Below are 18,681 nucleotides of genomic sequence, written 5' to 3' on the forward strand. Positions count from 1 at the left end.
AGTCAAAACCGTTCCGATTTGATAATTTTGGCTGTGATATCAAGTCAAGATACATGAGATTTATTGTCTTTCCGCTGTACATAGAGACATATGAAGGAACAAGATGTTACATATATAAACATACATGTATGTATATGTCAAATTGATTAATTGCATAAAAGTTTGTTTATATAACATACTGTATGTGTGTGTGTACATATGAAGAGTTCAGATGCAAAAGCCTTTAAGTGCCATCTGAAATTTTCTTCTAGAATGATCATTTTTATGAAGCTCGAATATTTAAATTCAATAATTTCACTTAAATGGCAATGCAAATTACCTATTAATTGTCATTTAAGTGAAATTACTGAACTTAAATATACAAGCTTTATAAAAATGGTCATTCTAGAAGAAAATTTCAGATGGCACTTAGAGGCTTTTGCATCTGAACTCTTCATATATACTGCATATATAATATATGTATGTGTGTGTGTGTATATATTGTTATTTCTGTGTTAGCCTACAATATTTCAGATTATCACAGAAGAACTGGGATAAAAGTTTATAGTTCGTATATAGAAAATATACTCAAAATAGAGTAAATCACCTTTTTAAAGTAACTTTGTGCTTCAAATAAAGATTGTATCGTTACATCATTACACCAGTAGGTGGCGACAAGTGACTGTTAAACATGTATTTGTCATTGAATCATTCATTTAAAGGGGTATTTCACCGCTGGAAAGATGAATGTGTATTTAAAGGTGCTCTAGGTAACTTTTTAACCTTAACTGAACAGCTTCGGAGTCAGTGGAATGGTTATATTACTTATTTCGGGTTGAATGGTGGTGGTTTCGCACCCCCCTGGTGCCCGAGAGCGGAAAAAACTCACTTGCAACTTTGGGACGCGGGTCGGTGTCAGGAAGTCTCGCGTGATATCAGGTCTCGCGATGTAACGAATTGCTTGACGGCACTGCACACGTACACGCCCCTATTCAAGCACCGGCTAGCTATAAGCGAAGGGCAACGATAGATTGAGTTATGGCTGAGGCTGAGCCTGTAAAAAAAGAAGCAGAAAGCTAGGAAATCTTTGTCGGAGGACCAACGAAAGAGGAAACGGGAGACTGACCGAGCAAGAAGTCAGACTCGAGTAAATATATCGGACCGGCTTTTTCAGAATGGTGAGAACTGAGAGAAACAGAAGCCTGCAAAACGGATGCTGATCCTGCTGTTGCACTTGTAAGTTAAGTATCTTTGGAATAAACTGTGTTTAATATTTAAATTTCAAGTAATTGTGACCTCAGGATGTTTGCTATTGTCTGTAAAGGTTTTTATTATGATCGCTGTCTGTTAGGGGCTTACTAGTACGCTAGATACTATAACTTTGATGTTAGGCATTGTCATTAGGAAACACGTTTGATTTCTGTAGTTGTTTGGCCGTTCCTCTGTCGGTTTTATTTGTGTAACTTACACTTTTATTTTATGTCACTAAGTCAACGCGTCTGATAGTAGGCATAACATGTTGCACATATCATGATCGAGCTAGAAAAAACGTTCTGATGTTTTCTTAGACAAGCAAAGGTAAACCATCATTCTACCAGATGAACTTATAGACCTTGCTAATATAACTTTAGACAAATATTAGCCTCCGATATATTTTTTTTTTTATGCTCATGCCCATTCTCCCAAAAACAAACAAACAAACAAACACGAAAGCAGTAGTTCGCCTCGTTCATATCGTTCGTTCCCGGTAAAAATACTAGTATGCATGACAACACAATAAATAAAAAAATCGCCATCAGTTGGAAAGAAAGTATTGCTTTACTTGCCTCGGTAGACATAACTGGTTTTGAAATAGCCGGTTCCTCTGCTCAGCTGGGTTGACAGCTGATCAGCTGGGTTGCTCATGGCAAGGGGGGAGGGACAACAGTTCGTTTTTACGACAGAGTGTTTGAAAGCATTATACTACCAGACACTAGGGGGAGCTCGTAGAGAAAAAACACTCAGACTTGCATAGTGTCCCTTTAAATTTGGTCATTTATGTAGTAGAAATGTGAAATTATTGTAGAAGTTGGTGCCTTCTAGACTAAGAAAAGCCAGAAAATGTATTTTTGGCTCATGTGGATGAAAGACTACAACTCCCAGAATGCACTTGCTTCGCTGCCCTACGAGGACACTCCCAAGCCACGCCTACCGGTTACAGAGGGCAGTATCGGGAGAAATGATACAGCTAGGCTACTAGTCGACTGGAAACTGAAGAGACGGTGTTTTATGGTGAGATCCCCCTATGGGCGGGTTGAAGACATGCGGGACGAGCTCCTCCTACTGGCTGGAGTCTCTCGCCTCTGGACAAAAGAGCCTCTGATGACGATAAATGATGATTTTTGCGTCATCTGAGGTTTTTTTCCAGACACACAATACAGAAATCTCTCGTCTCAGGGGGACATGAGGGAGGGAAGCACGGTCACTCGAAAACACTACCGGGTTTCTACTGATACAAAGCTGAATGCTAATCGGTGAAGTATCCCTTTAAGAGATTCGTTCAAAAAGCACTGATTCATCCAGTAATGAAACAAGTGAATGATTTATAAGTGAGTCATTGAATCATTCATTCAACCCAGTTTTTTCATAAATAACTCATTTAGATTAATTAAACATTTTAAATAGACTGCAGTAATTAACATTTTGTCAGAACCTCTAGTAAATTACGTTGTCTTGTTTACTTGTCTGTTCAAAATCGTGATCTCTGTCTGAAACCAAGTATTTGTCCATCAAAACTACGTCAGTTTCTGCTAAATCTGTCAACTCCGACCGCCCAAAAATCTGCACACTTTTGCCAACTATTGATGACTTGCAAAATCATGTAGTTTATTCCAACCTTTAGAGTCATTGTCCGTTAAATCAGTAATATCATTGTCTTTTACAGCTGTACATTATATATGTAGAACATTTCAGATGATTTATCTGCAGTTGAAATTGTAGTTTTCCTCGTTAAGCGTCACCTGTTTTCCTCATGATCTCATTTGCAGCTCAGGTAATCAATCAGATCGTTCTAATTAAAGACTTATTATGGCCAATTAACCAGTTAATTAGATCCTCAGATGAAAATGAAAAAAAAAAGCTGAGCTAAAGTTAGACGGGAAATGAGGGAAATTAGGGAAAAACCTCAAATGAGTGTGATATCGACAGTCTGAATCGATGTAATGAGGGGGTAATTAATTCACAGCAGACTCTGAGAATCGTTAAAGAGCCGGCCGGCAGATTTCCAGAATCTTTATCAGAAAACTGATGTTCTGGTTTAAGATGAGGTCACGTTTTACTTGAGCCTTGCCAAACGACTTTCATAACGAGCTTGACTCGCTCACTGGGGATTTACAGACAAATATATTAAGCTTTCATTTACTTTTACTGAGCATCTTACATTATTACTGTAATGCTTTTCTGTACAACTAATTTAAAACAATGTCCATTGTGAAAAGTGCCATGTAAATAACATATTATAAAAATTACAATATTTTATAAATATTATAAAAAATATTTTTGAAAACACCAAAATGTTATGCATTTATAAAATTATTATTTTTTATCACTTTTATAATTTATATAAATCATTAAAAAAAATAATTATAGATTCAAACTGTTAATTTCTAGCCCTTGTTCACAAATTCTGTAAAGCTGAGTTGAAACAAGGTCTATTGCAAAAAGTGCTATGTGAATAAGATATTAAAAAATATATAATATTTGATAATTATTATTAAAAAAATTAAAAACACCAAAATGTTATTTTTTTTTTTAATACAAATTTAATTTAAAAAGAAAAAAAAACGAGCCCTTGTTTTCTATTCTAGCCCTTGTTCACAGATTAAGGTGGTATTATTTATATACTATTATAGTAATTATTAATATTTTGAATGAGCTTTTACTTTTATATTTTCAGTTCATTTCCATTTTAAGTTTATTGTGTTAAGTTTAAGTTTATTATTTTTTGTTTGTTATTATCTTTTTTAGTAATTTTTTTATATTTCTATTTAGCTTACATTTATATTCGTTTCAGTTTTATTTTTAATAATTAAACTTTTTCATCTAATATTTACATTTTAGTTTATTTCAACTTTATTTCAGTTATACTATATACCTGTTATACTATATAACTTTATTTCAGTTATACTATATAACTACTATATAACAGTTATACTTAACATTAGTTAGTTGTTAACTAGTAGTAGTAGTTATCATTAGTTAACTACCTAAGTTAACATGAACTAAGAATGAACAATACTTCAGCATTTATTAATCTTAGTTAATATTAATTTGAGCATTTACTAATACATTGATAAAATCAAAGGTTGTGCTTGTTAACATTAGTTAATGCACTGTGAACTAACATGAACAAACGGCTGTATTTTTATTAACTAATATTAACAAAGATTAATAAATACTGTAACAAATGTATTGCTCATTGTTAGTTAACTAATGTTAAGTAATGTATGGATCTGACCTGTGATCTCCAGGTTGACTGTGTCCTGCTCGTAACTGTCTCCCAGAGCGACGTGGCATCGGAAAGTCCCGGAGTCATTGGACCGGAGCTGATCGAGCGCCAGCGACGCGTTCAGGTGGTTGTCGGAGTATCCGGGCAGACTGACCCGACCCGCGTACGCCTGGTGAACCCGGACCACCCCGTCCCGGGCCGACAGCACCGTCCTCTCCCGGGCCCCTGAGCCGCGGGTCCAGTGGATGTAGGGGCCGTGTCCCGGGACGAGTGCTGGCGTCAGGGTGAACACACACGGGAGGAGCGCAGACTCTGCCAGCGGGCGGCGTAAGGGAGGATGGGTCACTCTCCGGACGGTCACCAGAGTCTCGGCTTCAGTCACGCCTGCCGAGAGGAGAAAAAGATCAGCAGGTTTAAGCGCTTTGGAAAAATGGTACTTTTTTTTTTCATCTGAATGGTCCGAAACTTGGTAAAGGTTTTGGCACTTGCTGTGTGAACCCCAAAAAATAAAACAAATAAATCATGGACATGATTGGAAGAGGTTAAATGGTCCTGAAAAAAAAATTTTTTAAATAGTATTTTTGCACAATTTTCATAACAATAAACGTAAAATTTCTGTAAGTTTTTTTTGTTCACTTTTTAAAACTTTTTTCACTTCAGCGATAATCAAAAGAGATAAGAGATCAAACTTTGGTCTTTGCTCTAAAGCATTCAAGATTTACCACAGTTTAAGTTGGAAATTACATTTTCAGGTCTATGCTCAAAAAGTCAATAAATAGGCTGATTTAGAAAGAAATCAACAGGTTTAACCCTCTGGTGCTCTTCGGAAAAATGTTACATTTGTTTTTTATAGAATTTTTTTCTTCATCGGAATTCTATGAAACTTGGTAAAGGTTTTGGCATTTGCTGTGGGAACCCCAAAAAAATAAAAATCATGGACATGATTCGAACAGGTTAAATGGTCCTGAAAAAATAGTCCCACTTGTGCTCTCACGTCAAAAATGAGCACATTGGAAATGAATGGAGACGAATTTCCTCTAGTGGAAGCGTTCGGTACTGCAGCCAAACAACATCACTGAAAGATCATTTTTTGAGAAATCAGGCTAACATTTTGAACACAACTTGTTTCGATTTATGGCTTTGATTTTCTCACAGTTTTAGAGTAAAACATGTTTTTGGAAATATAAATTTCATATAAAAATTTATAATAGTATTTTTGCACGTTTTTCATAACAATAAACATAAAATTCTGTAACTTTTTAAAACTTTTTTACTTCAGCAATAATCTGCCACGTGTCGTCTTTGAAAAGAGATCAAACTTCAGTCTGTCGCTCTAAAGCATTCAAGATATACCACAGTTTAAGATGGAAATGAAATGTTCAGGTCTGTGCTCAAAAAGTGAATAAATGGATTATAAATACAGCGTAAATATAATTTAGTACCATAAAATCCCCTAAAAATACAAAATATTAAATCAAAAAACATTATCAAACTAAAATATAGTACATTAATTGCATTGAAATAAAAATAAGAAATTCTGTCATTTTTGACCGACACGTAAAGAGCACCAGAGGGTTCAATGTTTACTGAGTTTAAATCATTTGTGATTGGTCAGCGTGAAAAACACACAAAACACGTGTAAAACGGGGAAGAGCTTTGAGATCGTCTGTACAACTACATTTGACAAGAAATCTGAGGTTTATTTTTACAGACTGGCGAAAGCTTCAGATCAGAAGCAAATGAATCGCTGTAATTCACAGACACATCTGGATGAATGTTTGTGGATTTGCAGTTTCATTGTGTGTCAATATGCTGAATTTAGGGGTGAAATCATATACTATAGGTTGTATTTTTGTATATTGTATTGACAACTCATCAATTAAATATTTACCATCTTATATTCTGCATAATTGGATGTTTTTAAATAAACACTGACAAAAAACTATACAAGTTTTAAGGCTGAATGATATGATGATATAATTTTTAAGTTAACAATAATAATAACCCGGATTTAACAATAACTAATAACCTGTGCAGTCCAGATTATTTCAGATGAGAAGGAAAGTATAGTTTCAGAGGTGGAGAAAGTTATTATATTTTGATGAAAGATTATAAAGACAAATATTTCTACTTTGGAAATGCATGCAATTATGAATCATTCACAAGAGCGTGAGTGTGATTCAAGGAAGCAAATATGGACATTTTTATTTGACATCAAGACAAATTAAGATTTCAGAAGAAAAGTTCCTTGGGTTATTACAGCAAAAGCCTTTGTAACGTCCTCAAGAGTCAAACACAGAAAACATAAATAATGTTTTCTTCAGCCTGAGCGTCTCTTCTCCATCTCAACACACTTCATTAAAACAGACACAAACTCTCCAAACACTTCAGAGGTTGAGTGGAAAAACACAAAGACTTTTTGAAGCTTCGCCTCTCAAACTGACACTCAAGTGATTTTGTTCTTTCATAAGAAAAGAAGGAATATCTGCAGCTGAACTCATTATATTCTCTCTGTCACGGATTTTGAGAGATGCTCTTATTAACTGGATCTCAGTCTGATGTGTGTTCATGTGTGTCTGAAGGTATTTAAGTACCTGTTTCCATCCGGTCCTAGTAGATACAGTCTAAAAGTGCCCCTATAATGCTAGTTTAATAGTTCCTGATTTTGTTTTGGAGTCTCCAACAGGTTTACATGCATCAAAAACACTTTAATTTTCTTCATAATCTCCACTGCAGCATCAGCTGTTTTTCGGTTCATTCGAAGATTCAGTCTCTCTAAACCCCGCCTCTCTGAGAGCAGCTCTGCTCTGATTGGTCAGACGGCCCAGTCTGCTGTGATTGGTCGAAACCAAACGCTCATTATCATATCTGAGTCTCAGCTGTTGATACTCAGTGATACGAACAGTAACGATGGCGTGAGTTTTACCGTATCGATCTCATCAAAGTGGATTTGCTTTGTCAGCAGAAAACAGCGTCTTCTCCACATGAACAACACACACTCTTCCAGTCTCAGATACACTACAGTGTTTGAGGGCGGAGCTAAGAGATGCTGTTCAGCCAATGAAGACCAGAGGCTGGAATTATGCTAATTAGTTCCAAGTTAGACAGTTTCAGTTTCAGTTCAGAATCACTTCTTTCTTTTAGGAAAAACTCCATTTATCTGCACTTTGATCTGTGAAACTCTGCAGAACTTTTACATTCACAAACAGCTTTATTACACACTGCATGAAAGGTACAGTAATACCCGAAAAAGCATAATAGGGGCACTTTAATAGAGATGAAATACCCATAATGCACTGTAAATATACAGTACAAACACAGTCAAGCCTTTGTTGTCTAAAAGCTAAATGCATAAATGCAAAATGTACACATGTAAAAGTATCCTGCAGAACTTCAGAACACTAATGGACTAAAATGAAGAGAAGAGAAGAGAGAGATCCACTGCTGTTTTAAAACATGCAACATCATTATTCAGTAAATTACTGACAAATCTTTGTAAATACTCCAGGTTATTTATAACCATGAAGAGCGGCTGTCATGTTTTCCGTCTCCACAGACAATCATTTCAACCACTTTCATTTCCTAGCCTGTAGAAACATTGAAACTGTGTTTACAGTAATTTGACAGTAAAGTGGGTTTCAAATCTGAACCTGGAATTATAGTTTATTTTTAGAGGTTAAAGATGTACTGCCCTTTAAAAGTCTCAGGTCAGTTAGAAATGAATACTTTTATTGTTGCAACAATAAAAATACAATATAATGGTTTCCACACATACATGAAGCTGTTTTCAACATTGATAATAATCATCAAATCATCATATTATACTGATTTGTGAAGGATCATGTGACACTGAAGACTGGAGTAATGATGCTGAAAATTCAGCTTTGATCACAGGAATAAATTACACTTTACTATATATTCACATAGAAAACAGCAATTTTAAATTATAATAATATTTCACAATATTGCTGATTTTACTGTATTTTTGGTCAAATAAATGCAGCCTTGGTGAGCAGAAGCGACTTCTTTAATCAGCGTTAAGTAAATCTTCCTGACCTCAACATTTTGAACACTAGTGTGACTTGACAGAAGTTGGTAAGCGAGTTGTTTTACACTAATGTGCAAGTGTTATACTGTGATCGCTGCATATCTGAAACATTTATTAGCGGTGAACTGCCGGCGGTGAAGTGCATTACTGTAAACACATTTCCCATTGGTTTTTACACACAGATGCTGTCCACAGATATTAAATTGTAATTAACCTGGAATATTGCTTTAAGTAAGAAAAGGAAATCTAATCTCCCAAATCCAGTCCTCCTCGCCAACCTGAACAATCTGTAATGGTTAATGCATTGAAAAATCAATTGCAGCTCCTTCATTCCATATGGATTTGGGGATGAGTGTATATCCCAGAGTTTGAATAATGATATACGTGATGAAAGCTCAAATCTGCATTTAGATGGATTGGATTTACCCTCCGCGGGTTTGTCTTTCTGCAAAAACCAAGCAATTCTCCTAACTCATTAGCGTACGAGTGAATATCACTAAAACATGTCTGATTCACCACGAAATAAAAAAAAAAACATAGAAAATTAAGCCTATTTCCTCCATAAATTATCACTGCCATGATGTTTACAATCTAGTGTATTATCTTATTACAACATTTTTTTTATTTACATGAGTATAAATTAAAGGCAACAAAACAAATACTTACAAAGATGTAAATGCCATTTAAATATATACATTTTATTATATCTTCATCATTGTATTATTAATTAAATGTAATTGCATATTTGATTGAATATTATAATTAATTGCATTTTATTGCATAATAAAAGTACATTTTTTAATTAATTTCAGAATAATCTTAAATAAAATACATAAAATAAACATTTTATAAATTAATTTTAAATGATATATTTTTTGTTTTATTAGTAATATGTCATATATTAGTATATTAGACATGACATATCAATATGTTTTTTTTAAATTAGTAAATAAGTAAATTGAAGGCATACAACCATGACTTAGTCTATAACCATTTAGATAATTTTATCATTATCTTAATTGCATTAAGAATTACATTAAGAATTTGAGTGAAAATATAAAATATAAAAATATAAAAACACACATATACAGTATATACAGTATATGTGTGTTTTTATGTTTTGGGGTGAAAGAAGAGCTGGACATGCTGTTGACAAGTTTCACCCATATATCAAACATGAGAATACAGCCCATAATCTCATTTACACACTTCCCAAAATCAATCTCGCCAGTTGCTTTATAAATAAGATTCCATCAGACACAGTAGCTGACACACACACACACACACACACACACACACACACACACACACACACACACACACACACACACACAGAGGGGGGTTACAGATTAATGCATTAACTGAATAACCTTTGCCAGCTCCACACACAAATAAACACAGCAGCACCTGCAGTAGTTTACACCTCTCAGCCCTCATCAGCCGTAACCATGGCAACCGCTGCTCGGTAACCAGGAGCGACGAGGGGACGGCGCTCGCTCGGCTCGATACGCTAAATCTGATTCATTCGCCAGCCGTCCAAACATGCGGCTGTAACAACACAAAGCTCTGCTGATCCGCTGCACACCTCGACTCTACTGATCCTAAGAACACTCACTCTGGACAAAAGCATGTCCATCAAACACTCACACTATAAACTCTTACAAGCTGAAATAAAGCTGAAATAAAAGATTAATATTACATCAAAAACTTGCCTTGCCAACTAACTGAAGTAAAGGCATCAAATTACATTAAAAAAGTGACTAAAACTGAAATAAATATAAATTAAAGCTAAATAAAAATGTTAAAAACCTAATCAAATTTACAAATGCACATAAAAATGACTGAAACTTACACTAAAATTAAAAGTACTACAATAGTATTACAGTTTAAAAAAAATAAAGAAAAGAAAAAGCATTTAACAAAATGACTAAACCTAAAATTAAAATGAAAACTGAAAATATAAAAATAAATGGTAATTCCAAATATGAATATATTCTATGATATTGTTAAAGCTAAATATAAATATTTTATACAAAAAAAAAAGAAACGAATAAAAATTACAAAAGCACATACTGTAACAAAATGACTAAAACTTAAACTAAAATTACAATGAAAACTGAAAATATAAAAAAGGTAAATCCAAATATTGATAAATACTATAATAGTATATAAAATAACACTGCGCAGACTGCACAAGATGCAGGATGATTGGAGAACAGTTCACCCAAAAATCTAAATTAAACCTATAATTTACTCATTCTCAAGACTCATTCTGACTTTCTTCTTTCAGCCGATCACAATCAGAGTTATATTAAATAATATCCTGGCTCTTCCGAGCTTTATAATGGCATTGAATAGTGCCTGAGTTTTAAAAAGCTCATCCATTCATCATAAAAGTAATCCATACGATAATAAAGGCCTTCTGAAGCAAAGCCATGCGTTTTTGTAAGAAAAATATCCATATTTTTAACTTTATAAACTATAATCACTGGCATCCGGTAACAGATATTATATTATATTAAATATTATATTAATATTTAATATAACTCTGATTGTGTTCAGCTGGAAGAGGACGTCATATACACCTAGGATGATTTGAGGGCGAGTAAATTATGGGATCATTATCATTTTTTATTTCAGCTGCCAAGAAGCACCAATAAAGACTGCACAATATTTACCTTTTCTGTGCATTTTTACACTTATTTTGGAACATTATTTGCGTGTTAATTTTATTGCACAGGTTTATCGCTTTAAGTCCGCAGTTTTTACATTAACTCGCAGCCTAACACTCTTAGTAAACAGCAGCAAGCCCCTCTCGTATATCCTGAGGTCCGATCTGAAGAGGGCCGGTCTGAATTCACAGGCTCGTAAATCGTCCTGGCAGGAGGGAGTGATTTCCCATCATCCTTCAGAACGGCCACCCATCGCTAAAGAGCCTAGTGAAACTGAAGCTGCCAGTGAAAACATTTGGCCTATGAAGCATTTTGTGTTCGCTCACACACACACACACACACACACTGATCCGGTTAAACGGTAGGAGGGCTTTGGCTGAGGTGACGGGTGGTGGGTATATTATATATATTATATATATATATATATATATATTCAGCACGAGCACAAAGAATCAGCGCACGGTTCTGCATACAGACGGGTCGTAGCAGTGTTTGTGTGTGCTGTTAAAAACCAAAGTCAGATGCCTTCATCAGCAATATTTTTAGGCATCCCATGCGCATGATTTTAAAGTCCCCCTGTGGTGGAAATCCAGCTTTTAATGTTGTTTATGTGTATGTGGTGTTTTTAATGCGCTTTAAGACAAACCATGTGTAAATTCATAAGTCGACAGCATTGCTGAGTATTTCCTCCTTAAAACTGCAGTGAACCAAAGACAGTCTCAAAAACACGCTTTGAAATCGCTGGTGTTTCTGACGTCACAAACTACCTTGTAACCAATCAGATCAACGTGTGATCGTCAACCAGTGGATCTCTGAGCTGAGTGAGTGAGTGGAGGCGGGGCTCATTTGCATATTCATAGAACCGCGCATACTAAATGAGGCAAGGGTGTCGAGTTACAGTCAAGATATTTTAAGGCATAAAGATTTTTTTTTCAAGGATAAAATATTTAAATGTGTCATTTTAGTGATCAAAGATGAGTTTCAAGGGATAAAATTATAGACTACAGGGGACTTTAAGAATTTTTTTTTGTATATGTACGCGTTTTCAAACATGTTTCCAATTGTGGTACAGTGTTATTATTGTTCATTAACTAAAACTAGTAAAAACATTTCGGCAACACTTTGTTTTTGGGTTAAATTCTTGCTATTAACTATAGTTGCTTATTAGCATGCAAATTACTAGGGTATTGGCTGTTTATTATAAAGCATATATTAATGGCTTATTCTGCACGACCTTATTCTACATCCCAGTCGGACCCAATATCTAAACTTAAACCTTACAAAAACTACCTTACTAACTATTAATAAGCAGTAAATTAGGAGTTTATTGAGGCAAAAGTCACAGTTATTAGTGAATATGTGTTCCCCATACTAAAGTGTTACCAACAGTTTAGTATGACTAAAATTATACGTTTTTATTGACCACAACTAGACCAAAATACTCAGACTTAATCAACTAAAACAGGACAAGGTTGACAGGATATGACAAAACTAACGAGGGCATTTGACACAGGACCGATTCTAAGACTGCACAAAAGTAACACTAGATCGTGGTTTAAATGATCAGATCATAAAAGGTTTTGAAGCACCTCTATTCAGTGTTGAACACTCAATGTTAATCTCAGCGGATAACGGGGTCTTCAAGAGATATTTTAGCCAAAATTATCATTCCGTCATCATTTACACTTCCTCATGTCGTTCCAAACCTGTATGGCTTTCTTCTTTGCAACTTATAAAAAAAAGTCCAAACAACATTGGACCCCAATGACTTTCATTGCATGAACAAAAACACAAAATGTTTCAAAATATATTTTTATGTTGTGTTGAAAAAAGTAGGGATGCGCGATATATCGGCCACCATATCGGTATCAACCGATATATGTTAATGTTTACATGAATTATATAAATGTTATATAATCTAAAAATGATATATAAAAATTTGGATTTAGATTTATCCGACAATATATTAATTATCAGCATTCAAATATAAAGAATTATCGGTTATCGGTATCAGACGATATATGTTAATGTTTATATAAGTTATATAAATATAATATAATATAATATAACTTATATATACAAATTTGGATTTAGATTTATCGGACAATATATTGGTTATCGGCTTTCAAATATAAAGAATTATCGGTTATCGGTATCAGACGATATATGTTAATGTTTATATGAATTATATCAATATTATATAATATAAATTATATATAAAAATTTGGATTTAGATTTATTGGACAATATATTAATGATCAGCATTCAAATATAAAGAATTATTGGTTATAGGTATCAGCCGATATATGTTAATGTTTATATGAATTATATCAATATTATATAATATAAATTATATATAAAAATTTGGATTTAGATTTATCGGACAATATATTAATTATCAGCATTCAAATATAAAGAATTATCGGTTATAGGTATCAGCCGATATATGTTAATGTTTATATAAGTTATATAAATATAATATAATATAATATAACTTATATATACAAATTTGGATTTAGATTTATCGGACAATATATTGGTTATCGGCTTTCAAATATAAAGCATTATCGGTTATCGGTATCAGCAAAAATTGGTGCATCCCTAGAAAAAAATAAAGTCTTACAGGTTTATGACTTGTGCATCTGTTGACGCCATGTCATGTTGTTTTTGAATGCGAGAACATGTCCTGTGTGAGCGGCCCATTACTTGTTGTGTGTGGCCCTGTTTTGTCTTGAATGTTTTTGAGAGAGAAAGAGTGAACCAGAACTCACCACAGCCCGCTGAAAACACCAGCAGAACCGACAGAACCTGCAGCCCACCAGCACTCACACGCAACATCCTGAGATACAGAGAAAACAAACACAGAGAAGAGGACAGTGAGAATTATAAAATCAACACTGGCTGCGTCTCAATTCCCACAGATAAAGCATGTACTTCACTGACAATGGGAAAGTAAACACTTTTGAGTGTGTACTAAAACAGTACAGCATCGGGGCATAAAACCTTGGCTGAATCCGAAATCGCACACTTCCCTACTATATAGTAGGCGAAAAACAGTATGTGACAAAAGAAGTATGTCCGAATTCACATAAAAGTGTAGGCAAATAGTACATACAGTACTACTGAAGTGTGCATACGATGGATATAACCCTTAGTATACCTTTACTCTCCCATGAGGCCACGGGAGAGGATTTATGAATGGCAGGGAAGCGCTGGTAGGTCACATGATAATGACATCATGACAGATGTAGTACATCCGGATTATATTCTTACTACACACATTCATACTATATAGAAAATACTTTTTTTAGTGGTCGTGAAGTAAATACTTCTTCAAAATAAGTACCTACTCAGGAGAGTATGCGATTTCGGACGCAGCCCTTGTCTTGCATACTAGTTCACTGTGTTAGAAACATCAATTTTGACTATGGTTAACATGAAATGTTTGATTTTGTCTTTTAAAATGTCTCTCCACCCTTCTTCTAACAATACTTAAATACACTAAATGTGCTGACAAATCACACAAACCCTGACCTTTCCTTCACGCACATGCACACTAAATACTATAATGCACTAATATTTGAAAAAAAAAACATATAAGAGAAACACAAAAGTCGGTGAAGTCATCACACACACACAGCATGCGGATGGGAAATGACAAACAGAGGTTTATTAGACAGACTGTGTGTCCTTTATAAAGGAGATGAGAATATGAATATTAATGTCGTGGCAGGGTGCTGGTAAGGAACGTTTCTTTTTTGTAATCCAGCACTAGCCACCCGTCAGACACACCAACAAAACACTCTCAGAATAGTAATAAGCCGCTTCATCCTTTCATTGTTTTACTGAACTTCTCCTCTCCTCTCTCTCTCTCTCTCTCTCTCTGTGGGTGGTCTGCCTTTTAGTATCCTTCATGCCGTCTCTAATCCTGCTCAGACAGGAAATGTCTGGCTTCTGTAAAATTGCTTTGTAGCCCGTCTCTCTTAAGTGTAATGAAACACGGATAGAAATTTAATACTCGTCTCCCACACTGCAGCACAACCCAGCTACAGCCTAGTAGCTACAAAGAACACCACAGTAAATGCTTAGCAACGCCCTAACAACCACTCAGAACACCCAAATAACCACCTAACACTGTCAAGTTCATATCATCTCCCTAGCAACCAACTATAACATCCCATCAACCACCCAGCAAATGCCCTAACGACCCAGAACCCTTAGTAACTGCTTAGTTAGCAACACCCTAGAGACCACCCAGAACCCCTAATAATCCCCTAGCAAGGCACTAGTAACCACCCAGAACCCCCTAGTAACTGCTGATCAACACCTTAGAGACCACCCAAAACCCTCAATAACCACTTGGCAATACTCTATTAACCCCAGAACACCCTAGTACCCTACCAACCAACCAGAACCCCTAACAACCCCATATCAATGCCCTAATAACCACCCAACACCCCTAGTAACTTAGCAACGCCCTAGTGACCACTTAGAAACCCCCAAACAATCCCCTAGCAATGCCCTAGTAACCACCCAGAATGCCCTGGTAACTAAGCAACTCCCTAGCAAACATCCAAAACTCCATAACAACCACCTAGCATTGTCATAGTAACCACCCAGAACATAATAACTGCTAAGCAACACCCTAAAAACACCATAACCACCTAAAAATACCCTAGTAACTATCCAATACCACCTAGTAACTTAGTAACACCTTTGGAAATCACCTAGCAACACCTTGTGACCACCCAAAACCTCCAAGTAACTGCTTAGAAATATCCTGGTGACCACTCATGAGCCCCTAACAACTATCTAACAATACCCTAGTAAATATCCAGAACTACCTAGTAACTTAGCAACACCATATCTACCACCCAGAACCCCAAGCAACCACCTAACAACACCCTAATGACCACCCATAACCACCAGTAACTGCTTAGCAACACCCTAGTGATCACCCAGAACCCCCTAACAATCACCTAGTAATGCCCTAGTAACCATCCATAAGACCCTACTAGTAACTTCTTAGTAAGATCCTAGCAACACCCTAATGACCACCAAGAACCCTCTAACAACAACAAACTAGCAATACCCAAGTAATTATCCTGGATCCCCCAGTAACTTATCAACAGCCCTAGATACCACCCAGAACCCCCTAACAATCCCCTAGCAATCCCCTAGTAACCACCCAGAATGCCCTAGTAACTAATCAGCTCCCTAGAAAACATCTAAATCTCCCTAACAATCACCTAGCAATGCCCTAGTAACCACCCAGAATGCCATAGTAACTAAGCAACTCCCTAGAAAACATCTAAAACTACCAAACAACCACCTAGCAATGTCATAGTCACCACCCTGAACACCATAGTAACTGCTATTCAACATCCTAGCAACATCATAACCACCTAACAATGCCCTAGTAACTATCCAGTACTACCTAGTAACTTAGCAAGACCCCAGCAACCACCCAGAACACCCTAGTAACTGCTAAGTAACACCCTAGCAACCAACCAGAACCCCATAACAACCACCTAGCAATGCCCTAGTAACCACCCAGAACACCCTGGTAACTGCTAAACAACACCCTAGCGACCAACCACCTAGAAATGCCCTAGTGACCACCTAGAACACCCTAGTAACTGCTAAACAAAATCCTAGCGACCAACCAGAACCCCATAACAACCACCTAGCAATGCCCTAGCGACCACCCAGAATACCCTAGTTCCTGCTAAGCAACACCCTAGTTACCAACCAGAACCCCATAACAACTACATAGCAATACCCTAATGACCACCCAGAACCCTCTAGTAGCTTCTTATAAACAACCCTAGCGACCACCCAGAACACCCTAGTAACTGCTTAGCAACACCCTAGCGACCACCCAAAACACCCAAGCCAATGAATTAGCTAAGGAAAGCTGTCTGGCTCATCAACATCATGGAGTTGTAACGACTGAGCATGTGGAGGCCTCAGCAGGTTCACGAGTGTGTGTGAATCTGGTGTCAGTGTGAAGTGGTCGCATGCGGCGAGGACTCGCTCCCTGATCTCTCCCAGCTGGTACCAGCATCCCGAAACTCTGCCAACAGCTTTTACACACACACACACACATACACACACTCTGCCAACAGCACCTCCCACTGGGAAAAATGGAGAGAGAGAGGGCGAGAATATGTGCCAACTCATGCCTACAGAATCCACCCAGCATTTAAGAGCCAAACACAACCAGATAGAGAGAAAGACGCAAATAAAAGAGGGATTGAAGACTTATTTACAGGCATGGGAAGGTCGTGCACCAGCTCAGCTTGAGCATTGAAACGTCAGATGAGTTTCTGAGCGAGTGAACAGCTATTCTCTTGACTGTAAACTCAGACTCGCTGCAGCTCCAGGCGTTTAGCATTACAATTCCTGAAAGATTCAGCAGCGTTTTTGTCTGAGGTGATTTAGCTCGCATCGGTTAGCTGAGCTATTTACAGCGGTAACTAGAGACACAGCTGAGGCCGATTCAAGAGCGCGACTTTAACCAATCAAAAACTAACTTTAGCTGGACAATAACTTTATTCTAGAGCGGCTGTAAAGCCAAAACAATCTCTGTTACTGTAATTTCCTATTATCACTGTAAAGCTGCTTTGAAACAATCTATATTGTTACAGTTTTTTCCAATTGCTAACACACTAAAATGACATGCACAGCACAGTTATTTACACTGACACACACAGAGCAAAACCTCTTGTCAAGTCTACAAAAGTCTGAACACATTTTCTGCTTTACACACATTTTGCAATTCAAAACGGCACTTTTTAAACACACTGAACACGGTTCTCTGCATAACACACAACAATCTGACATAAAGTCACATGTTTGCCATTTCAAAACACTGCCATTCAAAATTACACTCCATGATCTGATTGGCCGATACATGTGTCACCTGACCAAACACCTCAATGCTTAACTGTAACACTTCAATCTTTTTCAGTTTATTGTTTTTTTGTGAGCATATTTGTGTTCAGTCCAGTGTAAATATTTCTGCTGTGCGTATGTTGAACTGTGAAAAATAAAAACATAAATGTTTCAACAGCATGTGTGTGTGTATCTGCAAATATTTCTGTGCATGTGAACAATCAGAATAATTTTCTAAAATTTGAACTATTTTAGTATTATGGCAAAGCATACTAAAGATGAGAGTGCTCTTCATTATGCACAACAGTGTGTAGTTGTAGACAAAAATCTGCTAATATGAATGAAGTGTGTGCCATCTCGTGCAAAAGTCTGATTTTGATAGTTTTGGTTGCAGTGCTTCATTTTGCAGGATATATTCAGTGTTTTGCAGTTTGGGTGTGTGGTTTTGTGAATTGTGTTAAGTATTTTGATAAAACCAGCCTAGTTTGCAAAATTGTGTGTTAGCAATTGGAAAAAACTGTAAAAGCGCTGTATAAATGAAGGGTGACTTGACTTGACCAATAATGATACTGGAACTGCAGCATTTATGATAAGCAAAC

General features: G+C 36.2%; 1 protein-coding gene across 3 annotated transcripts in view; it reads right to left on the reverse strand.

Annotated features, from left to right (window-relative positions):
- ncana (neurocan a) overlaps nucleotides 1-18,681 on the reverse strand; it is a 91,684-nt gene that overhangs the window by 47,802 nt on the left and 25,201 nt on the right. For all 3 annotated transcript variants that reach the window (XM_079876418.1, XM_079876419.1, XM_079876417.1), the window contains exons 2-3: nucleotides 13,957-14,024; nucleotides 4,475-4,849 (exon numbers count right to left, since the gene is read on the reverse strand). In XM_079876418.1, the coding sequence (XP_079732544.1) occupies nucleotides 4,475-4,849; nucleotides 13,957-14,023 (442 nt within the window). In that variant the 5' untranslated portion in view covers nucleotide 14,024. The remainder of the gene's footprint in view (nucleotides 1-4,474; nucleotides 4,850-13,956; nucleotides 14,025-18,681) is intronic.

Source organism: Squalius cephalus, assembly GCF_949319135.1.
Source record: "Squalius cephalus genome assembly, chromosome: 7".
NCBI classification, from domain to species: Eukaryota; Metazoa; Chordata; class Actinopteri; order Cypriniformes; family Leuciscidae; genus Squalius; species Squalius cephalus.